Source organism: Lutjanus erythropterus, chromosome 12, assembly GCF_056507025.1.
Source record: "Lutjanus erythropterus isolate fLutEry1 chromosome 12, fLutEry1.hap2, whole genome shotgun sequence".
Classification (NCBI taxonomy): Eukaryota; Metazoa; Chordata; class Actinopteri; order Lutjaniformes; family Lutjanidae; genus Lutjanus; species Lutjanus erythropterus.
This window is the reverse complement of record NC_139328.1, coordinates 3682487-3707500: the sequence shown is the minus strand read 5'-3', so window position 1 is coordinate 3707500 and position 25014 is coordinate 3682487. Positions and strand designations below refer to the sequence as shown.

Sequence of the window (25014 nt, the reverse complement as noted above, 5' to 3'; positions counted from 1 at the left end):
ATGACCATATATACCTACATACATATGAGCATACATACATACATACATACATATGACCATACATGCATACATACATACATACTTATGACCATACATGCATACATATGAACATACATACATACATACATACATACATACATACATACATACATATGACCATACATACATATGACCATGCATACATTGATATGACCATACATACATACACACATATATACATATGGCTATACATATGACCATGCATGCATACATACATACATACATACATACATACATATGAGCATACATACATACATACATATGAGCATACATACATACATATGAGCATACATGCATACATACATACATGTGAGCATACATACATACATACATACATATCAGCATACATACATATCACCATACATACATACATACATACATACATACATACATACATACATACATACATATGACCATACATACATACATACATATGGCCATGTATACATACATACATACATATGAGCATACATACATGCATACATACATACATATGACCATACATACATACATACATACATACATACATACATACATAAATTCTTTTTATAATTCTTTTTAATTTAATTAATTGTGACATCTTGATGTCATTGAATATTTTTGCATATGTTTATGAAATAAACAATGTTCAAATTCGAAAAGGAACGTTCTTTTTCACTTATGCACCATTATGGTACAATGTTGCCTACAGGCAACGAACCCCAAAAACTTCCAAAAATAAAAATAAAATTTCTTCAGATTATGTTTATTTAGTCTATTTTGAGTCATAAAAACACTCCAAACGTTTTTTCCCTCACTGGCATCATAATGTGTACCATAGAGGGTTAAAGCCTCAACAACAAGATTTTCAAGGGGTGTTTAGTTTGTCTCAATAACATTTAATACTCTGTACGAAAGTTTGGGGAAAACAAAGACCACTTTCCTCACATCAACCAAACTCCATAGGCAAAATCAGTAATTTTACCTCACAGAACACACGAGTTGCTGGTCTGCCGCTGCCTCGATCTGTTAGTTTGTTTGTGTTATTGTGTGACTTTGGTGTTTTAAAAGACCAGTATGTATTCACCAAAGTCATACAGTAATACAAACTAACTAACAGATTGATGCAGTAGCAGCTCTGCAACTTCCCTGTTCTGTGAGGTAAAATTACTGGTTTTGCCTATGAAGTTTGGTTGATTTGGAGATAGTGATATTTGGCTCATATGATTATTTGTACTTAAACTTCAGAATTTTTTTTAACTCAAGCACTTTCACCTGTAGTTGTGTAATATTTCAGTAATGTAACAGTACCTCTACTTTCAGTACTCTTTCTGCCATTGGTTGTTACTTTACACTTTGACCCAAACATTGCTCAACCCTGATTGGTGCAGGAATGAATCCTAAACCCTGGTTCCCTTGTCTCAAAGTCACTGGGTTTTCATAAAATGTCTGAAATAAGGTCTGTGGATAACACAAGCCTAAGAGACTCTCATGCACAGCAAATCATGAATTTTGAAGCTTTTTACATGTCTTTAAAAAGTGGCTAAATGAGACATTTGTGCACTAATGTCAGCGGCTTCGACAGCTAAGACACTCTCTGATGTGTGCATGTCTACGTCAAAATGGAAAAATTCGGGGCAGAGTTTTAGCATAAATCAGTGTAAAGTCCTGTAAGCGTCTTGATCAGCATATTTGAAAATGAGCGCTTTTTCACAGACTCATAAGCAGGGGCTGGAAACCCGGTCAGCTCTGATGGGAAGGCATTCGCGTTACTTTTTAAAAAGCGATCATCTATATAATGATGCAGAGCAGAGCCAAAGAGTCAGCTCTGTCACAGCACTCAAGGCTCAGTATGGGTTTAGAACAGTGGGTGTTGGTTTTAGCTATTTTCAATTTTTTAGACATTTATTAAGACAACAGCAGAATTTATCACAATACAGTAAATTATTATTAAGTTTATAGCTAAAAAAAAAAAACATGTTTAAGTGTGCAGTACCTGTTTAAATGTCATCACACTGAAGTGGTGAAGTCATGCGTCTGTAATGTACTGTAGTTTGTTTATAGCCTAACCTTAGCTTTTTAGGCTGCTTCTGGCGATTGCATTAACTCGTAAACTTCTGTTCCCCACAGGGCTGATTTTCTGTAATAATCCAAAATCCAGTGAAAAACTCCTATTGGCTTTTTGCAAGGGGAACCAGAGTGATGCTAACTCACAGGTCATCCTTCAAAAATATGTCTTCCCTGAAGCACTCTATTAAAACCTTCAAACTATTTATATCACAGGGATTTAAAATGTTATTGTCTGCTTTGTCTGTTGAGGTAAACTTCATATTGTCATTGCTGGGTCATTGGCAGTGGATGCAGAAAAGTATGAAGCATAATATGATGAACGTGTGCAAATCCAGGCACTTGATGGCATGAGAAACACACAAAAACAAGGCAGCTACTCTGGATCAACGCTCTCTTTCTCTTTGTGAACATGTGACGTCTCCAGGAAGACTCGTCATCATCAACTTCCACACAGGCATGTGGCAGTAGACTTAATCTGACCAGGGATTACCAGGTCTTAGAGGAATCCTGTGTAGGATCCCTGCCTCAACTCTGTTCCCCTCTGTAATCAGCCACGCTGTAATTAATCAGCGCCTGCACCAGAGAGCGCGCTGAGGGGACCGTGTGCTGCAGACCATCCCTTCAGTGCGTACAAACAAAGCGCAGACTTACACATTTTCTGTGAATCCGTTTCTTGGCAATGTTTGTACATGTCAGGAACAGTAATAGCAATGTGGCTGTACACATTAAACTTTTTATAGCTCCTATTCCTAGAGAGTCTCTGAGGCTTTTTTATCCCACGGTCATGTATTTTTAGGCTAATGTTCTTTCTAAGATAGGACCTTGGGTCCTCAGCTCAGGACACTCACACTCAAAGCCCTGAGAGCGGGGTTGACAAACAGCGGTGGCGGGGCAGGGAGACAGCTCACACCATTTCACCTCCTCGCAGCGCTGCCCTGCGGTGTTGGGGGGGCAGTTACAGATGAAATCGTCCCACATGGAGTAGCACACTCCCCCGTTCAGACAGGGGTTGACCTGATGAACAGAAAAACAGCCCAAATCAGTCAAGACCAGCCTCCTGTCAGCTCTACAATCAGGCCTCGGTCAGTATTAGTGCAGACAAAGAATGGCTCATTTAGCTCATTTAAGACAATATAATATGATTATGAAGGGTTTGGCATCGTTTGGATTTTAATTATCCTCTATTCTGATTGTTTCAGTGTCCTCTTTCATTCCTCACAGCAGAGTTGTGTGAAACATTAAAGGGATAGTTCACCCAAAAATGAAAATTCAGAGTCAGTTTTTGTTAGTCTAACAAACACTGCTGGAGTTTCACAGGAAAACAGTTTTGCAGAATCTTCCAAACAGTGGCCAGTTTTCAAATGTCAAAAATGCCTCTATGCTGCTTGTCCGGTGTAATCCAAGTCTCCTAAAGCTCTGACATACTGTTTGCACACAATCATAACACACACACACACACAGTTCAGACAGTGTGCACATGAACGTGGCTCCAAACTAAAGATCTACAGTGAAGATTTTTTTAGTCAACTCAGCATACATACATAAAAAAAAAAGTTTTTTAGTGTTATTGGCCGAGATGCCTCCTGCTTCGTATTCGGATTTCACTCTGCTCTTACATGTTTTCTTGTCACGCTCTTCCTCTATTACAAATGCATTACCGCCACCAACTGTTGCTCTAACGTCACATATGAAGAAGTTAAGAAGTCCTGCTGCCCAAATCACATCACCTTACGAGGCAGCTGGATTCGTGAGATCATGTCAGAATAGCTCCCACGGGTGGAAAGGAGATTATCAAATTTCTACCAGTGGATACATGCCGTCATATCGCCCAACCCTGCTCTGCACACTACATGGTGCTCTGAGGCCCACCAGACCATAGTGACGGTGGTCTCTTTTCTGGTTTCTTGAATACTTTATGATTTACTGAGGCAACTTTACTGTAACAAAAGAGAGTATCCCATAAAGAGATTTGTAGCATAGCATTTGTTGAATTGAGGTGATTCACACAATTGGTACTATTCACCTGTCAGTCAAACAACTTAGAAACTGAAAAGCTGAAAGCTGAAAAGGTTAACTGGCCCAATGCAGACAAAACTGTGTCTGAAACCGACCCAAACCTGCCCCTCATTTGCATATTTCAGCCTGAACCCGATTATAGCCCGACATTTTTCTTAACTTCCCTCTATGTACTAAACAGTAGGAGTTTTCTGTGACAGGGACAATACATGCATGGAATCGGAATTGGCAACGACTAAACTGGGGAGAAAATAGTACAGCCCAAACCCGACATGAGCCTGTGAAATATGTGAGAAATAAAGCCCGACCCAACCCGAACCTGTTGGGTCCCGTCGGATTTGGGCACAGAGCTCAAGCTCTAAGGTCAGTACACAGTTTAATTTGAAACTAGCGCAAGTGAGAAATTAAAGGTCGTAATTTTTGATTCTTATTTTGAATTGGTTCTTGAAGCCCAAGCCTAATCATGACAGCAGTGATGTGACTCACAGCGCAGGCATTGTCACTGCTGCATCCTCGCGCAACATTGGTGAGTTGCTCCAGGCTGTAAACCTCCACTGGAGTTGCTATGGGATAGAACTGCAGCCGTTTGCTGTTAATCCTCAGATCCTGGACACATCCTTTGAAGTAGCCGCCAAACGAGGCGGAGGCCCTCGCGTCTGGTAGCCCCCCAACGAAAACCAGATCCCCAGCATGGGCCTGGATGGGCCTGATGTGCATAGAGCCTTGGCTCTGGGCCGACTGGAGCAAGATGGCTTCCTTCGCTTCCAGCTTCACAGTCACCAAATGGAAATGGCCGTCACTGACCGCACCCCGACCGACAAGGGTCTCAAAGTTGTTGATCTGAACTTTAATCCTGCCTTCTTCCAGCCACAGGCGGAGGTACTGGCTGGTGCTGTTGGCCATGATGAGGAGCAGGCCGCTGGACTGTCTGGTGCGAATGAACATGGATACAGTCACAGTATCTCCTGGGTCATCGTCTACTGAGAACAAAGCATAACTCTCCAGGTCTCTGTTTCCAAACCTTGCAGTGATATACTCTGTGTGGATACAGAGAAGAGAGAGAAAAAATCAAACTTAAAAAAACCCTGAAAAGAACATCTTAAAGGAACTGTATATCAGTTTGGAAAAAAAACGTATTCCCTTTTTTACCAAGAGTTATTTCTGTGCATTAAATATTAAACTACAGCCACCAGCACCAGTTAGCTTAGCTTAGCATGAAGACTGGAAACAGCTATCCTGGCTCTGTCCATTGAAAGTAACAGAAAGTGCCTACCAGCAACTCTAAAGCCAGAGATGTGGACTTGAATCACATGATTTGGACCCAAGTCAGACAAATGTAATGACTTTAGCTTTGATTTGAGAAAATCTAAAGAGATTTGCAACTGGAATTGGACTTGATCCTCCCTGAATCAACTGATATTAGCGTTCTCAGCAAGTCTAGACTTAATTCCCAAGATTGACTTTGTTTGAACCTATCCATGAAGTGTGTTGACTTGTTGAGGACTTGGGACTTGACTCAGAACTTGCCTGTCTTGACTTGAGACTTGCTTGTGAATTGCAAAACAACCAGTTGGTGCCACCTGTTTCTAAGGTTCACTAATTACCATCTGTCTAATTTGTCTCTAAAACCAAAAAGTGTGAAAACTGTCTTGGCTCTTTTCCCAAAATATCAAACTATTCCTTTAAGTGAATACAGATTAGATTTTTGTGCATTTATCAACATCATGGACCTTAATCTACTCATTAAGCTTGTTTTCATTAACAGGTGAGGTTTGAAGGTGTATTCTGTGAAAAGAATGAAACTGCTGAGGATGCTGATGACAGTGACTCTGCGTAGCGTGCCTCTCTGCATGACATGTGTCCTTAAGACTCCCTGATTTGTCAAACTGAAGACGTTCCAGGTGAGCTACTAAAACCCACGTTTTTTTAATCCTCACCCCAGGTGTTGCTGAATGCCTTCTAATTGCATAACTCTGTGCTATTTCTACCAGGAGTATAATCTCCTTTAAAGTGTACAGTACTGAGAGACTTTATCACCCCGCAGGGTGGCTCTCTTTATAGCTAACCATTGAGATTTCTGCAGTGACGTGACTGAGGTTGAACTTGACTTGACCTGTGCCTGATTTTACAGCATGCAATTCTGACTAGAGAGAGTCATTTAGATGCTGCAGTTGATGAAAATCTCCAGTGTCTGTACTCCAGACTACAACTGGTATTTGTAGGAAATCTGACAAATTGTTATCATTTCAAGGCTCCCTGATTGATCAGCATCTGAAAAGACAATGGATAGAGAAAATATGGCAGAACGTGGGGCCATATTTCAAGGTAAAACAACTTTTTGTGTTAGATTAGATTAGAACAAAACAAGTCTTATCTTGCATTTTCCTTATCTTACTTATAAAACTTTTGTGGATGTAATCTATGAACACTGCACAGAAATTTGTGTTTCAGTGAGCAACATTTCACATAAAGTTAATGACTTAATCAGAACTTTAATTAACTTTAATTTCTGAGGTCAGGTGAAGAGACGCCAAGTTAGTTAACGTTGCATTGCTAGCTTGATTAGACCTCTCTATGTTGATACAACTTGCATCATGGAGTGTGAAGTCAGAGGAAAATTGGCGCTGTGTGAATATGGTGAATCAGCGGGGGCCGATCATGGGGTGGCAAAGGGTGGCACGGACCATAGCCACCATAGTTTGTTCTACATGCTTGGAAGGGGAGGGTGAGGTGAGCAGTATTCAGTTGGTTGCAACCTACATCTTCACCACTAGATGCCACTAAATCCTACACACTGGTCCTTTAATGGAGAGTGTTTTGGGAAGTGACCCTGAAGTATGATCTGGTTTTAGTCTATTTCAAATGGCCTGCAGTGTGTGTTACAGTGTGTGTATGAGTTTTACCCTCTTCACAGTTGCGTCCCTCATGTGGCCTGTGGCACTCGCACACGTAGCTCCTCCAGCCCCGGCTCACACAGCGCCCTCGGTTCTGACACGGGCTGTCATCACACTTGTCTTTGTCGCTGCAGCCCGCAGTGATGTTTGCCTGGGCGTCCGAATCTTCCGGCGCTATAACAGGCAACACCAGGTGTGAGTCCACAAACACATCTCTGAAGCAGCCTAGGAATGCAGGTGGGGGTTCTGCCTCATCCACCGCTCTGTCCAAACCCCAGTCGCCCCCCACCGCTCCTATGAAGAGGCTCTGACGAACTGCCCCTGGCTCGGGGAGAGCGGAGGCTTGCTCGAGCAGCTGGACGTCAGCGCTGGAGTCTCTGGTGCAGCTTCCCTCAGTGCAGAGCAGTCTGATGAGGCTGACCACGCCGCCCAGCGACGCTTCCACCGTGTGCCACCTGTTGTTGGACAAAAACCCGGGCAGCTCCTGAACCAGCGTGCTGGAGCCTGGACCCCTGAGGCTGCGCAGGCAGAGATGCCCATCAACCAGCTCGATGCTGAGGAGCAGGTCGTCCACTCTGCGCTGCAACAAGGTGCCAACCGGTCTCGCTGACCTGAAGCTGAATGTCACATTAAGAGGAGCCTCTGGGTCTAGAAGCCGAGTCTCTATGTACATGTAGCCTCGGGACTCAAATGAGAAAACGGTGGATGTCTGGCATTTTGGGCCTGTGAAGCCGGCAAGGCAGATGCATGTGTAAGTGTGCTGATCATCGATGAGTAAGGGGGAGCATATCCCTCCATTCTCGCATTGGTTATCATCACAGCCTGAAAGTGCAGTTGTGCAGGTCTCTCCCCCATACAGGCGCCCATCTAGGCTCTGCTGGGAGCAAAGGCATCTGAAACCTCCGTTGTGGCTCTCACATACACCACCATTTTGGCATGGCTGCTGTTCACATCCAATGATATCATCACTGGAGGAAGTGCCTGGAGCAAAGAATATGATCATTACTTCTTAAAACCATCCAAAATTAAACTGCTCTCACATTTTAAACCCCTGTGTCAGTCAAGCTTATTAAATTGAACTAAAATTAAACTAAAACCTAAAATTAAGTGTGAAGAAACATTTCAGTTTAAGGTATAATCTGGAACAGTTTCCTACAAAAATCAATATAGACTGACTGATGTAGGTGTGTGGCGTCTGTATTTTCAGAGGCCCCGCCCTTTGCCTTTATTTTCTTATTGTTTCTCATTGTTCTGCAGCACTCGAGATATTTCAGCGACCCAAAATACTGGTATTTGATGTCCTGATGCATTTATGAACAGCTTGGACAAATCCTGCTGACTGTATCTATAAGTAAAATTAAAATAATCACTAGACGTTAGCCAGAGACATTATGATTTTGGGTCTTCTGAATGCAATGTCTGAAGGCAGGGAATTTGTTCAAATGACCACTTGGACTTAGATTTTGGTGGTTGAAGGTCAAAGGTCATGGTCACTCTCATGAACGTATCTCAGGAACGCTTAGAGGTCAATTTGATCAAATTTGGTATAAACGTCCATCTGCTTTAGATATTGTTGGCCATAACTCAAAAATTCATCCACTAATTATGACAAAACGTCACATAAATGTCTAAGAGGATATTAGCAGTGCTGGAGAGTAACTACTTGAATGTAACTAATTACATGCAGTTAAATTCCAAAATAAATGTAATTGTAATCCATTACAGCCACTGCAACAAAAAAAGGCAATTAAGTTAGAACTGGCTATCAAAATATTGGTTATTACAAACATTACATCTGTTAATAATAATAAACCCAAAAAATTCACACTGAAACTAATATAAACAAAACTAAAATGGTTAGATCCACTCTGTAAACTAGCTGGAACTTAACTGAAATAGCAAAAACTAAAGAAAAACTAAAGAAAAAGGACTTTAACAACTCTATTCTCAGTGAGGTTCAGCCCACAGTCACATATGTGTGCATATGAATAAATTAACCCATAAAACAAAACTAACAAACAATGAAAAAGAAATGCCATGATAACTTAACTTAAAGTTTGGATAAATCTAGAGTTTAATATCATATAAATGCATGTCGTGCATTATACTTTACACTTATTTACGCCTGCAACAATTATTTTCATCGTTAATTAATCTGTTGATCTTTTTTTTTTAGGTTAATTGATCAGTTGTTTGGTCCATAAAATGTCCTAAAAAGGGTGAAAAATGGTTCAGTGTTTCCCAAAGCCCAAGATGATGTCCTCAAATGTCTCGTTTTGTCCACAACTCAAAGATATTCAGTTCACTGTCACAGAGGCATTAAAAAAAATATTCACATTTGAAAAGCTGTAATCAGAGAATTTTGACTTTTTTCTTCAAACTCAAAATGACTAATCTGTAAAAAAAAAAAAAAAAAAAAAAAAGTGTTCTGCAATTAATTATAATAGTTGAAACCTAATCGACTAATTGACAAATTGTTGCAGCTCTAAAATTGTTGAAATATGACAATAATCAGATGACAATCAGAAAAACAGGCTAACATATTTATATAGCTACATTGGCTAAAATATATGATAAACATTTGCAAACAACATTCACTTCTAATTACAACATAGTATGTGTATGTATCCAAACATTACCTGCATAAAGCAACCATAACATCCACACATGCACGCTGAATTTCAACATTGTCCTTAACAAGTCCTCCGAATCACAAGATTATTCGCAGTATCTTCATCTTAGGTCAAAGACAGGTGGGGAACACTTGTGTGTGCAGCTCCATGTTCAGCTCTGCTCCTCTGTGGATGTATGAGTTCACTGAAATGCTTGGCGCGCTGCAAGCCAGATAGGAGGGATTAAGCTAATGCACTTACAATGTCTTACACATTAAATGAGTTGGCGAAGGGAGGGGTTCATCCAGGAAGCTAATTTGAGCAACTCCAAACATTTTCCCTCGACAGAACCCTGATGTCCACTTGTATAACAACAACCGAGGTCCACCTGATGGAACCGATACAAGGATACAAGGAGATTTATTAACAGGTTTGTATAATGAGATTTTGGTGTAGTTCCCTTTTTGATAGACTGATTGGATTGGTTGAAGAGATAAAATAAAAATATATAACTTATTTATATAGAGTGTGTATGATGAATTAAACACTTTAAAAAAAAGTTGAGAGAACTCACAATTCAGTTTTGAAATGAACTAAATAAAGTTTTATTGACCTATATTCTTATGTCGAGATAAATGTTTAGTGTGTAAGATTTACTGGGATTTATTGGCCGAGTGCAATATTCATAAGTATTTGTTACCTGTAACAGAATCAGCTGTTTATAGCTGCAGAGCGTGAGGGTCCTCTTCCATGGAGGCCGTCATATTTCCACAGTAGCACAGAACAAACAAACCAAACACTCTAAATATGGACTTTTGCGTTTTTGTGTTGCCACTGTAGGTTCTTGGAAGGGGAGGGTGAGCTGAGCTGTATTCAGTAAGTTGCAATCTATGCCTTCACCAGTAGATGCCACTAAATCATACACACTGGTGCTTTAAATTTAAATAAATTTGAGTTTTAAAAACCTTAAAAAAGTTGTATTTCAGTGTTTCACAGTGAGCGGGGAACCTGATTTGTCATCATTTGGATGCGTGAAAATTAAATGGTTGCACTTGAAAATATTAAATTATTAAACATTATCATCACTTTTACCTCAGTGAGTTTACTCAACAGTATCTGATATACATTTTTCTAAAACACAAAGTAAATTATCTCAACAAAACATTATTAGTTGGTAAAATGTTTTCAAAACTTCAAAGTTGCTCTTCAGTCTGCGGCAGTGGATACTTCTGTATCTCTTGCCAGATGACAGCAGGGTGAACTGCCTTTTGCTGGTTTGGGTTTTGTCTTTAAGTATCTCTTAGGTTCTGCAGGCACTTCACCTTCCTGATACCAATAGATGCTCGGTTGATGGATACCAGTGATGTTCTGGGCAGCTTTCATCCCCTGCTGTAGAGTTTTCCTGTCTTGTGCCAGTTTGATTAATTAAATTTAAAATTTAAAAATAAAAAAAAATGATGGTGAACCTACCAGAGCAGTATTACGGTCTGTAGAAGGAAATATCCCCACGATTCAACTACACATGCACACGCTGGAACGCTGACATAAACATAATGCACGTGTACACACACATACACACACACACAAGTACTACAGAGCATGTGCTCAGCTGAGTACTACAGTATTTGGCTGCAGCAGTCGCCTGGACCGAGGCCCAGGCTTTGACAGAAGTAAACTCAGGCCAGTGGTTCTAATCTGGGAAGTATCTCCTTCATTAAAACATCACTGACGTCATTATGAGTCATTTCTCTGAAGCCCTAAGAACATTCAATCTACTCATCAGAAATACTAATGGCCTACCTGTTCTTTTTAGTGTTTCCTCTTTTACACTTGCTCCGGCTCAGGTTTTACAATGGAACCTATAGTCTGTTACAGCCGAGGATTTGGGGCCATGATCCAATATATAAATTAAGTGTATCATTATTATTAGAGCATGTTTATTTTGGAAATACGTATATGTATGCAGATGTAACTGATGTCTTTCTGCAGAAATTGATAGATGGAATAAACCCTGAGTTAAGAAAATCACCAGTGCTGCAATAAATAATCAGATGTTTTAACAATGTAAAAGTAATAATACCACAGTTTAAAAATCAAGTTTAAGTTGCACTCAGAATCTTAAAGTAAAGTAGATAGGTACTACTAACAATATTTACTTAAAGTTTAGGATTCACTGTGTAGCCAAAATGGACGCTGGAAGCGTTACATAAGGTAATTATATATTATACATTTGAATTATCATTAGTGATGCATTAACAATTAAGCAGCAATGTAACTGGCTGCACTTAAGGTAATTTTAATTTGTTTTAATTAAATATTATTTTATATACGTTTGGGTGCAAAACACATTGCGAATAGGTTTTTAAATTTTAATTTGTCATTTAAGCCATTGGACAAATGTACTGTAATAAAAAAATACAATAATTTCCTCTGCCCTCCATTCAGAACTGCAGGTCCCTCACACCTTGTACACAAACTGTTCCAACTTCTGCCCTCTGGTAGGCGCTACAGAGCAGTGTACATCCACCAGTTATCACTCCTGTGATCAGTTCAATCACTCTTGTCTAGTGACAATAAACTTGTAACACTAAAACATCCACTTACCTTGAATTATTAATATATAGACTATTTACAGTTTAAAACACACATAGTGCTTTAATATATACGTTGTACATATCATCTATAAATTCCACATGCGTGTATACATATATGCATATGTACACAGTATGCATGCATACATAACCACCCACTTAATGTACGTTAAGCAATCCAGTACTTTACTCATACAGTTGCACTATTTGTGATTTGTTTTCTACCTTGACAACACTTGACCTATACAATTATTTTCTGTTGGCTTTTCCTTTACTACCATGTTACTGCTTTTTATTGTTGTTGCTGCTTGTTATACTTGTATAATGGCATATAACAATAAGTCTTGCATTTTGAACAGAGAGGCCTAATAGTTTTACCTGTGTTCAGTTTTGTAGTCCTTGTTTTTAGCTGTGTCTGTTTCCATCTGTCCTGTAAGTTGCTCTGTATGTAAGAACACTGAGAGTAATCCAAAACCAGTGTCTTGTATGTTTACACTTGTACACTAGTAAAGCAAATTGTGATATGTAGGAGTATTAGTATAAAATATGTCAACTACATGAGTACAAGTCCCTCGGAATTGCACTCAAGTACAACATTAATACCTAAATGTATTTACTATTTATTTGCATTGCAAAAATGTAAAATACTGTAGACTATTCATACTGTCTATGTAAAAGATTGGTAGTATTTAATGGAAGCTATTAGCTTTCAGACTACATTACCCATGATACCCTCGTCTCACACAGCCTGGCGTGAGCCTTATGCTCGACAACACATCCTCTTTGTTTTATTCGTGATTGACTTTTCATGCATTACACACAAAATGAACCCATGAAGGTTCCAATGTTTGTATTTCTCACATTATTTTGTCAATTTTTACGTGTGTGCCCCCAAACAAGAGCTTCAGGAGACAAAAGCGGAAACAGCCAATAGGCGTGCGGTTTGTTACGGTGTCCGACATTTCTGGTAGGATGGGGTGGGTCCTGTCTATGAGGGAACGCTTAACCTGCGAAACTCTCGCGAGATCAGAACGTGTGGTTCCTTCCTTGTGGACTTATACAAACCAGTTATGTTTTATAACGTGACAACGCTGTGATTAAAATCAAAATAGATTATGGGACATAAAACACTCAGTTCGGGTTAGGAAAGGATCATGGTTTTTGTTCAAATATATATTCTCGCGAGATCTTTCGCAGGTCTGGGGTTCCCTTCTATATACGACCGATGTGGAGGTGGGGCGTTACAGATATTCTGGAAATTATTATTCCTCGGTTTATTTTCCACATTAGATACGCCAGTTGGATTGCACAGTGCTTTGTAAACGCTGCGCGTGTCTCCAAGGTAAGATTTTTATTTTAAAAAACGTCCCAATATAAAGGTTAATTTCCGGGGTAGCAGTGAGGGTCGTTTGTCAACACTCTCCTCGGAGGGGGGCCCGCCACCCGTCAGACTGATAACAAAATGTTAGGGGTCCTTGAGGTGGAGAGCGAATTTGCAAAGACAATCGACTAAACCGTAATAATTCAGGACAACAACACGGTTACGAGCTGAATTTCAGATCCACGTCAGGCCTGCATCGTCTACGGAGCGCAGTGTTCATGACAGCTGGTGGGAGACGTACTCAAAACGTTCCCAATAACCAAGCTAGGTTAACACATAACGTTCCCACAACATCCCCAGAACCCTCCATTCAGGTTTCCAGTTGGTAACCTTCCCACAACGTTCCAACAACTTTGTGCAAATGTTGTGATGCAACATACCATTTACAAAACATGGAACCAGTTAAAGTAACATTTTTTTGGTGGCAATTTTTGTGACGTTCTTCTTTGGTTTTTGTTCAATACAACAACAACAATAAACAAACAAACAAAACTTGCTGTTGTATTATGTAAGGAACATTAAGGGGAACATTCAGTAACATTCCTGGAACATGCTGGGACAGCAGACACAATGGTACTTCTACATCAGAAGAACCCTCTGTCATCATCCAGGGAACATTTGAAGGGGGAACGTGTGCGTTGGTTTTACATCAGACTTGCTGTTTTATTATCTAGAGAACAACAATGGTGAAGCGTTCAAGTAACCAACTTTTTAACCAGTTTTCCCAGAACGTTTTGGAAGTGTTACCAAAATGTTGGTTTTACGTCAGGCAATATTATTTTAACTTCCAAAAACGTTAAGGGGAAAATGTTTAAGTAACTGTCTTGGAATATTCAACTAACTTTCCCAGAACGCCTGAAAACGTCTCATTACCATAACATTATTTTCTACGTACGGCAAACTTAAGATTATAACTTTGAGGGAACGTTAAAGGGAAATATAAATAAAATTAAGTAACCATCCTGGAACATTCAGCTAACCTTCCAAGAATGTTCTAATTAAATAGGGAAACGTTCAAGTAACCATTTAACCTTCCCAGAACATTCTGTAAACGTAAAAATAACATTTTCAAGTGGGGAAAACTTGACATTTTAACATCCAGGGAATTTTTAAGAGAAATCTTCAAGTAACCTTCCTGGAATATTCAACTAACCTTTCCAGAACGTTCTGGGAATGTAACGATAATGTTTGTTTTATGCCAGAAAGACCAAAATGCCCAAAGACTGGGTCGGGACCCACAAGTGGATCACATGAAAATTTTTCTGGGTCCCTGCAAATTTAAATTGTTGTCTGCAGTACACCTTTTATAAAGCATTTAAAATGTTTACTGATGAGAGAAAAAAAACAAGAGTCTGTTAATTCTGTCTAAATGCACTTGATTTGTCTCCTTTAGTCTAAAATGTTTTATGTTGTTTTCCTGATAAGAGGAAATAAAAATGAGATGGCCTGTTAACTCAGACTAAATGAATTTATTTCTCATTTATAAAGTTTTTCCCCAGGAGAAAAGTTTTGAAAACACTACCCTGAATGTCACAATCCTGTCAGATCTGAATGAAAACTCATTACTTGACAGAGTTAGAACTGATTCAGCTTCAATCTCAGTACTTTTTCTTTCCCTCTGGTTTTCAGGAGTAACTCATGGTAGCCCAGCAGACACAGCAATGAAGAAAAAGCCGTGTAATCTTCTGCGTCCTAAACGCAGCAGGCAGGTCAGTGCCAACAGTGAATATGGTACAGAGGCGGACGCTCTCCTGGGCTCCAACGCCCCATCAAACTCTGAAACCGTCTCAGAACCAGCCTCACATGTGAGGCACCTGGTTATGACGCAGCACAGTCACAACCTCCTCAAGTTCTTGAATGAGGACCGGACCCGGCAGAGGTTCTGTGACGTGTCTGTGTCTGTGGGTGGGAAGCTCTACAGCGCCCACAAGGCGGTGTTGGCCCATGGCAGCAGCTACTTCCACGCTGAGCTGTCCAAGAACCCCGCCACTGCGCATGTGACTCTGGACCATGTGGAGGACTCCGTTTTCCAGCACCTGCTTGGCTTTTTGTACACCTCTGAGTGCGTCGTCATGGAGACGGACCTCCCGGCTCTAACCGAAGCGGCCCGATTCCTGGACATGATGGACATATTGAAGCTGCTGTGTGAGGAAGGCGACAACAACCCAGTACGCGTGATCCAGGCACAGGATGAGATAAGAGGGTCTCCTGAGGTGGAGATGACCTCCAGCGACTCGCCAGCAGGTGACGCAGACGTCCAGAGCCCGTCTGATGTTCAGTGCACCGTGTGCAGTCGCCGGTTTTGCTCTGAAAACTCCCTGCAGAGCCACTTGGCTGAGAGTCACACCGATGTGCGGCAGGAAGCCTCAACTGAGAAAGAAAAGACGACAGGTCAGGGGCTCGCTACCACGCGGAGATCAGCTCGCAGGAGGAGGGCACCCACCAAGTATCAGAGAGACAACGTGGAGTACGCTGTCCACGCTCCTGAGGACAAACAAAGGACTGTAGCACCAAGAGAGCAAAAAGAAGTAGAAGAAGCGGGAAGCGTGGCTGTGGAAAACCGAGCGCCCAAACCGGACGTGTTCGAGACATCCAGACCAGCTGAGGGGGACGACGTAGTGGACGAGGAGGAGGTGGAGGCGGAAGGAGACGTGAATGAAGACGTAGCTGCCCAGAGGAGAGCTGTTGATGTTTGTGCAGCAGACAAGAGCGCAGGTCAGCAGCGTTCATGATCATTTAGAATTTATCTAGGTCTGCAAATTAAAATTAGTTAATCATGTGTAATTATACTAATTCCTGTACATAAATAGACACTTAAATAACACTTCTGCAGGCTGAAGTTACAGCTAAAGTCAAACACAACAAGAAAAAAAACAAGCAAACAAACAAGACAAAACAGTACAACACAAAAAACTTACGAAAAGCAACTTGCATCCTGCAAGTTCTTGGAACATTCCCCTCTATGACAGTGTTACTATCTGATTTGTATTGTAATCAAACATTTGTTTAAATCTTCTTAATGTCCCACATGTTTTCAGTTCCTCACTAAAACTCTTCCATAAATAAACTCCTTTGACTGAGCCTGTTCCCGTCTTATTCCATATTTCTGTAGTTTCAGATGAAGACGGGGCAGAGCGGCAGGCCGTCCGAGAGGTGGAGCCACATGTGCCAGCAGCGGGAAGCTCCACCCAGAGTCCAGTGTACCCTGAGGGTCTGGCTCCAGTCATCATCCAAACGTCCAGCAAGAAGACTCTCAAGTGCCCCAAATGTGACAAGACCTTTGACCGTGCAGGTGGGAACCATGGAGTAAGGTCTAAATTATTGGAGTCATCATTAAAGGAGTAGTTTGGGTTTGAAATGAGGTTGTATGAGGTAGATGGCAGTCAGCACACCCCCAGTTTGTAGAAAAGTGCACCTAAAAAAATCAACATTATTTGAAGTTTGCACTATATTTCGAATATTTTCACCGTTTTACTTTGCCGCGAGACAGCAGCTTTTCCAAAAGAAAACCGCCGTTATATAAGCTAATTATCACTTTCTCCAAACCAACCAAACTCCATAGGTGAAATCAGTCATTTCACCTCACAGGACACTGCAGATGTTGGTCCACCACTGCCGTTACTTAGGTTGTGTTATTGTGGGAGTTTTGAGAATCCGAACTAACCTTTTAAAATGCTGAAGACACACAATAACACAAACAAACTAACGTATCGAGGCTGCGGTTGTTCAGCAGCTCCTGTGGTCTGCAAGGTGCAAATTAACGATTTTGCTAATGGAGGTTTAATGGTCAAATGAATCTGAAGTGGAACACAGAGTGTTATAGATGCAAGTATATATAGTAGTAGCATACTGAAAGTAGTGTGCAACCCTCCTCCTTCTGCCCAGGCATGGACTTGCCCGATTGATTGCACTATGGCAGATACTGAAACAGCTCATCAATATGACACCTATTGACACACTTACTGCTATAATTTCATGCAAAAAAATAAAGACATGACATGAAAAGGTTCAGTAGTTTCCTGAGTTAATGCATGTAGTAGCGTTTTTTTAATTAAATTTAGTAAAATGTGCACACACGTTTGAACGTTTTGCCCTGTCAGCTGTTTATTTATCATAAGACAACAAATACTGATAGCGCTGTCATTTATCCAGGAGCTAATTGATGTTTCAGTACTCACAGGTCACAAACTGTTACTGGTTTAGTATCCGCTTTTGATATCCATCCCTACTGATAAATGACAAATAATTATCAGAATTAGGTGTTTATTAGTGTTCTACCTGTTCTCTCTCCCCTTCTTAGAGGTAGGATAAGAGCTAATCATTAAAAAAAAAAGCAAATTTCCCTTGAGTGTGTCACCTGTTGCCACTGCCAGGAGCTCTCTCTGCTGTAAAAGTTATGATTGTGTTGAGTTGTAAGAGCAGAGGTTCCCTTCCTGTTTCTTCCTCTTAAGAATCACAACAAGTTTCCTTCAACTTCAGTGTAAAATTCAGTATTCATAAGAGTGCCGTGTGCGTCGGCAGTACTTCTGCTGTGGCCTCGGACGTGTCACTGCTGCAGCGTAATAACTAACACGCTTGTTCTGGGTTTTATAGGGAAGTATGAGAGTCACACCAGAGTGCACACAGGAGAGAAACCATTCCAGTGTGACATCTGTCTTCAGCGTTACTCCACCAAGTCTAACCTGACCGTTCACAAGAAGAAGCACGCCAGCGACGCCCCCTTCCAGAAGAAGGAGCACAAATGCCCCTTCTGTAGCAAACTCCACGCCAGCAAGAAAACCCTGGCCAAGCACGTGAGGAGGTGAGACACTGCAGCGTCTCAACATCCACTCAAGAATAATCTACCTTCCCAGTTATTTTAAATAGATTACCTCTGCAACTGTCATTTACATTTTCAAAATCTCTTCTTTATAAAGATAGAAAAGTGTAGCTTCAGGATAGCAGAGTGGAGAAAAAAAGAGTTAGAGAATTGCCGATCCTGCTTTTAATTTCAATCCAGTTTAATTTTATCATGATCATCTCGATTGGTTTATGTTTCAGAATTGAAATCACCTCTAATCTGAACTAAATTCAGTTTAAATTGGTAATTCCTGTGTTTTTCCTTGTAAATCAGTTCACAGTTACAATTTGTTTTTTAAATAACGTAGTCTTCTTGGTCAGCTACCTGTAGTATCTGGTTAGTTTGCAACGATTGTTGTAAAAGTGTGATTTGCACACAGCCTTTTCTGTTATCATCCATTTATTTTAGATGCCTTTGCTGAGTTAAGGAGGTAAAATATGTCAAAATCAATTGTTTGTACCACTTAAAAAGATTTGAACTTTTTGAACAGCTTTCATGATATTGTCCTAGTTGTACTCCACTGTTTACTAAAGCCTGATTGGATTGGATTTTTGAGGCAGGAGTAAAAAATTGATATATCAACCAATATTGCAGTATTGATCCCTGTGCTTATCAAACATCTGGGACAAAAATATGTAATGTAGGTGGGATATTTTACAGTTTAACAATAAACTTTATTGTTCAAAATGACAACAGGTCAACCTTCACTGTTCTGTGTATATTATATATATATGTGTGTGTGTGTGTGTGTATATTTCTGGTGAAATCTGGAAAAATGCTGCATGTGTTCCTTCTGATTATATTTGATTTCTAAGTTGATTTTGTAGAGCCGACTCTCATATGTCATATCTTCGCTGTCCTGCCAGGTTTCATCCAGACCACATCCAGGAGTTTCTTACCAAGAGGAAGAGGAAGAGTGAAGGCTGGAAATGTGCTGTAAGAATGAATTGCACCCTTAATATTTCATGCATATTTTGCATTTTTTGATCTTAAGTACAGACCTCAGATTTTCTTCTGAAATGTTACTATGTGATCACATAGAGATAAGATGATGAATAAATGCAATTTAATGTAACTGTAACTGTTGGATCTTGTGAACCAGATTTGCCTGAAGACCTTCACCCGCAGGCCTCATCTGCAGGAGCACATGATCCTGCACACCCAAGACCGGCCTTTTAAATGCTCCTTCTGTGACGAGTACTTCAAGTCCAGGTTTGCCAGGCTGAAGCACCAAGAAAAGTACCACTTAGGTGAGAAATATACAGTGGAATTACATTCTTAAAGTAAGGAGAAAGTATATGAGATAGCAGTTGCTGAAAAAATGTGAAAAGATGAAAACTATGTAGAACTGAATTGTGGTGGTAGACTGTTGTTCAGGAGCTTTTGGGCATGGCTCAGTGATGTACCAGAGCCATGAACGGACTCATGAGCGACACCGCCCTCCTCAACCCCCATCCTGAGATGTGGGTGCCGAGAATGAAGACAGCCAGGCTTTGTTTTCCAACTTAAATTCAGTGTACTGAGTCTTCTCATAACAGGACGACTTACTCTCAGATGATAAACAAAACCAAAACGGCAAAAAAAACAAAAAAACATTGCGGTTTCTGTACCCTCACTGGGGCAATCAGCTGATCTGGTTGTCATTATAACTTTGAAATGATGTCCCTGCTGTAACTGTGATATCTGTTAACAGATTACAGAAGTCAGGAACCAAGATTCTGTAGCAATCGATGCATTGGATGTTTGTATCCTTTCTCATTTTCAGGTCCGTTTCCCTGTGAGATTTGTGGCCGACAGTTTAACGACACGGGCAACAGAAAGAGGCACATCGAGTGTACACATGGAGGCAAAAGAAAGTGGACCTGCTTTGTTTGTGGGAAATCCGTAAGGGAAAGGTAGGTCTGTCCATCCCTAAACTTTCCCCACAATTTCCTGATTTCCACAACTCTTATTTTGACATGCTGAGCTGCAAGAACTCATGCATGACCCTGTGCTGCTTCATCAGGAAGTCTCTCCCCTTTCAGAATTTTTTGTTCCTTTTGAATTTTGTCATGAATTATACATCTAATGTTTGTTACTTTAAAAGATAATTTTACAAGTCAAGAATGTCACAATTTGTGGTGGCTTTGTCATTTTTAAGACTCTCTTGCAATATACTGCACACCACCAAAACCAACATTACTGTCTCGTGCAACGTTATCTTACCTGAAGTGTTTTATCCAGCGGCTCCTGGCTGGGAAGAGAAAGAACACGAGCAAGACCTGTAGCTCGTGTGACTGCATCACGGTTCAGCTGCTAATGTTAGCTTTGGAGCGAGAAAATATCTTTATAACTGACAAACTTCATATGGGTAATTCATGACACAATTCAAACAAGACAAAAAAAATCCCATGGTTCCCAAGTTCCCATGGTGGTCCAGTGGACGGGGCGCGACTTCACATCAGTGTGTTTCTCCTCCTATAGGACCACGCTGAGAGAACACATGAGGATCCACAGTGGGGAGAAACCTCACCTCTGTAGTATCTGTGGCCAGAGTTTCCGTCACGGCAGCTCGTACAGGTGGGTCTGCAGAGATGGGACCGATTTGCATTTTAAAACATAAAATAGCTAACTTAAACTTTTAACAGTGCATCATGGGAGATCGTGCAAATGACGCCCGTCTCTCAGACTATCAGCTCTGCATGTGAATAGGCGTGTTCGAGATGAGCCAGGCCTGCGCAGAATTGATCACTGGCGATCGCCACACAATGCATGCCGCTTAGATTCGTGTCTGTCTGAGATCAAGGCGGCTGCAGTTTTTGGGCCCAGGCGCCGTGGTTGCTCTCCACTGACTGCAAGCACCCGGCAGTCACCTGATCAATGAGCTGGCAGGCTTTTAATTTTGAGAACAAACACCATGTTTTCTGCGTAATTGTAATATTTAACACTGGATACATGAAGTTTTAATTTGTAAACAAGCAAATATTTGTGGCTGATAATTATAATAATAAAGGTTTATTTATGAGATATTAAACAGTTTCAAATTGCTTTAAAAGGCAGATAAAAGAAAAGAGGGTCATGTAACAGAAGGCCGTACTCTCTTCCTTCAGCTATGAACGTGGTCTGCAGACTACAGGTAGCCAACAGGTGATCTAACAGGATGTTAGTGTCTCTTCCTGTTTGCTCTCTGAAGTCTGCTGGAAACTGTCTGACTTGTCTGCAGCTTGTTGTCACCGCCTCCTGCTGCAGCTGCCTGATCTCATCTACTTTCCAGACGAGGCGCAGTTCAGCTCAAACAAGCCACAATCCTACAGCGCCCCACAGTGGTTGAAGGACTTCATTAAGTTACACTACACAAACTAGAGACTGAAGTTCAGTTTCACCTTCATGTAATCTTATTACCACTGCTAATAATAATAATGAATGATCATAAACATCAAGAAAATTGAGCACTAGTTATCAGTATCTGTATATATATTTCCACATTCAGATTTTGGGGTCGGATCAGAACTGAAACAGAAGTGGATCAGTACATCTCTACTTTTAAGCTCATTGGCTGTGTCATTGTTATAGTTGCCTATAATGAGCAGTCTGTTCTTTGGACAGGCTCCACCTCAGAGTCCACCATGACGACAAGCGCTACGAGTGTGACGAATGTGGGAAAACCTTCATCCGCCATGATCACCTGACCAAGCATCAGAAAATACACTCTGGTAAAGTTATAAGACACACAGCGGTGGGATTCTCGTGTCTTTCTTTGCCGGTTTCTGTTTGCCTCTTTCACACAGCTTTCGTTTTGCTTCCTGTTTACAACACACACCTCTCAGCGCCTCCAGTCAGTGTTTTACTTTAACTCAGCGCGTCTTTATTCCAGGTGAGAAAGCCCACCAGTGTGAAGAATGTGGCAAGTGCTTCAGGCGCCATGATCATCTGACGGTCCACTACAAAAGCATTCATCTGGGAGAGAAAGTCTGGCAGAAGTATGTTAACAAATCAGGCACACTTATTGTCTTTTTTAACCCTCTTTTTTTAACCGGAGTCATTATATTTTCAGGTTGTCCTTCCATCTCATTCTCGAGAACACAATAGATTAGAACACTTGGCACAAATGTCCACCCAGACATAGACAACATAACATATACTTGAAATACAAAATAAAGAACAAAAGAAAACAATCAAGTCATGACTGATAGCTCCGTATTGATGATATCAAGATAGCAGAGTTATCTAACTTCACTGTTATCTAACTTTGCACAAACAAGTAAAGTTTTTAAACTCAGATTTTATGCATATGGAGATGTGTTCTTTATACTATGACAGTTTTCCTAAAATCAGATTAAAGAAAAGTAGCAATATATCGACTCATAACCCCTGTGTACGTATCATACTGCCAAATTTCTTCAGTCTTCACCATGTTATACCAGTCTGGACAGACATGGATGTAAACTGGAACTTTTAGCAAATGCTCTTGGTTTCTGTCTAATGAGATTTTTTTTTTTTAAAGGTATAAAACTGCTGTTCATCAGTGTGAAGTTTGCAAGAAAGAATTCAAAGGGAAGTCCAGTTTAGAAATGCACTTCAGGACCCACTCAGGTAAGGAAACAAAGAAGTCACTGGATATTTTTGCCTGAAAACACGTATGAGATGAGAAAAGTGGCAGCAAAACCGGGGGTAGGTGGTTTATTTTTGGCCAAAAAATCCATACTAACCATTCAGGATAATAATTCAAGCGTCTGACAGAAAATGAGACCTCTGCTCCTCCTCTTGGCTCTGTTTTCAGGCCTTAGAAAATCTAGCCCGTAACAGGAGACTTGTACCGATCACAGGTCATTTCAGAGCGAGGGCGTTCCTGTGTGCTGTTATTGCAGGGCGGCCGACTCTTTCTGCTGCCGTTTGGACTTGTGGTTTTGGTTAGAAGGACTAAACGGAGTGATTTGAAGCTACAGAGAGAGGAGGAGGACGATTTTGCAAAGGTTTTGCAAAGGTTTTGCATGGAGAAGCTTTAAAGGGATAGTTCAGATTATTTGTGTTCATCATTTATTACTTTTTAAAAGTGCGGGTGTAATAGAAATGGTTATCTTTTTTGATCATGCTTTTTTGACTTTCTGTTGTGACAGGAGAGAAACCCCACAGATGTCCCGAATGCAACCAGACATTTCGGATCAAGAAGACGTTGACGAAGCACATGGTGATTCACTCGGACGCTCGTCCTTTTAACTGCCCCCACTGCAGCGCCACCTTTAAAAGAAAAGACAAGCTCAAGTACCACGTTGACCATGTGCACAGCACCCGGTTTACCGAACAGCCCCTTGGCACACTCACTGAGGACAAAATGGTCTCTATTCCTTTCGAGGAAGCCTCTAAGACGTACCGGGCTGAACCCAAGTCAGCCCTCCAAAGCACCCCTCCTCCCACAAATGTCTGTGTGCCCGTCACCTTAGTTCCTGTCCAGATGGCAGGAGGCGCGCAGGGCACCTTGAACGCTCACAGGCCCTCGTCTCTCGCCACCCAAACCCACGGTGTTGTAAGCATGCAGGCTCAAGGACAGCAGCAGAACTCTGGCTACCAGGCCGCCACAGACCTAGCATTCTTAGAGAAGTACACCCTCACCCCGCAGCCCGCCAACATTGTCCACCCTGTGAGGCCCGATCAGATGCTGGACCCCCGAGAGCAGTCCTACCTGGGCACGCTGCTGGGACTGGATTCAGCTTCTTCAGTGCAGAACATCTCTAACTCTGATCACTGATGCACCTCAGCTGAAAACTGAGCCTCTAAAGCTCCTTTTACACTGAACAAAAACACCCACTAACACCTGGCTTTTGTCTACGATGGGAAAGGGTACAATCGACAATCACTCCCGGCTCAGATGACTCTGCAGTGGTGATGGATATTTACCGTTTCAAGCACCGATCAGCAGTGATGGAAATTGCTGGCTGCACACGCTAATTTTCGCCTCTTTTTTGTGGAGTCAGTGAAGGCTTGTTGCCTCCCTCCGTAACGTTTGTGACCCTTTCGCCCCATTTTCATGCACACATGCTGCTTGGCTTGACTCATTTTTTTTTTGTGTTGCATCAGCGCAGCACCGTACGGCCAGTTCGACTTAGGTCTAGTGTCTGAACAGAAGATGAACACTCGCTAAAAGAACGTAGTTGCATGCAGCCCAGACCACCTCTGATTGTGCTCTGAGCGATCAGATCTTGGGCCTTGGACACGGTGCAACAAACTTAAAGAGTCATGTAATAGGAAGAACAGACTCTACAGTATTCAGGACAATTATTGTCCTCTGTGTAAAGTGATTACATTTCCGACAAAAACAACAAAACTGCATTTACTTTGGCTCTGCTGTGGCACAGGACAACCTCTTTGATGTTCAGCCTGATCTCACACCTCTTCACCAATATCAGCTTAACTCTACTAAAACTGGGGGGAAAAGATGTGGGAACATTTTTGTACCAAGCAAAAAAAAAAAAAAAAAGAGATTAAAACACAATTTTGAAAAGTTACAAAAACCACATGCAGATTTTGGATGTGTCACACAGGCTGCCAGCAGGTGTGTTTTCTTTTCAACATCACTTTTTTTTTTTTAAGCCTGTTGCTCCTGTGCACATCACAG

At 41.1% G+C, this 25014-nt stretch overlaps 2 protein-coding genes across 2 annotated transcripts in view; one reads left to right on the top strand and one right to left on the bottom strand.

Annotated features, from left to right (window-relative positions):
* Positions 1-8117, bottom strand: part of LOC146317339 (protein crumbs homolog 1-like) — a 19074-nt gene extending 10957 nt beyond the window's left edge. The window contains exons 1-3 of the mRNA XM_084732279.1: positions 7008-8117; positions 4591-5141; positions 2937-3102 (exon numbers count right to left, since the gene is read on the bottom strand). Coding sequence (XP_084588405.1) covers positions 2937-3102; positions 4591-5141; positions 7008-8001 — 1711 coding nt within the window. The 5' untranslated portion in view covers positions 8002-8117. The remainder of the gene's footprint in view (positions 1-2936; positions 3103-4590; positions 5142-7007) is intronic.
* A 5274-nt stretch (positions 8118-13391) lies between these two features.
* Positions 13392-24791, top strand: zbtb41 (zinc finger and BTB domain containing 41). Its single transcript, XM_084733035.1, has 12 exons — positions 13392-13543; positions 15212-16297; positions 16695-16874; positions 18176-18383; positions 19289-19358; positions 19525-19672; positions 20188-20317; positions 20886-20981; positions 22008-22114; positions 22276-22381; positions 22906-22994; positions 23519-24791. The coding sequence occupies exons 2-12, from the start codon at positions 15244-15246 to the stop codon at positions 24145-24147; spliced, it is 2817 nt and encodes a 938-aa protein (XP_084589161.1). The 5' UTR covers positions 13392-13543; positions 15212-15243; the 3' UTR covers positions 24148-24791.
* Positions 24792-25014: the final 223 nt, after the last annotated feature.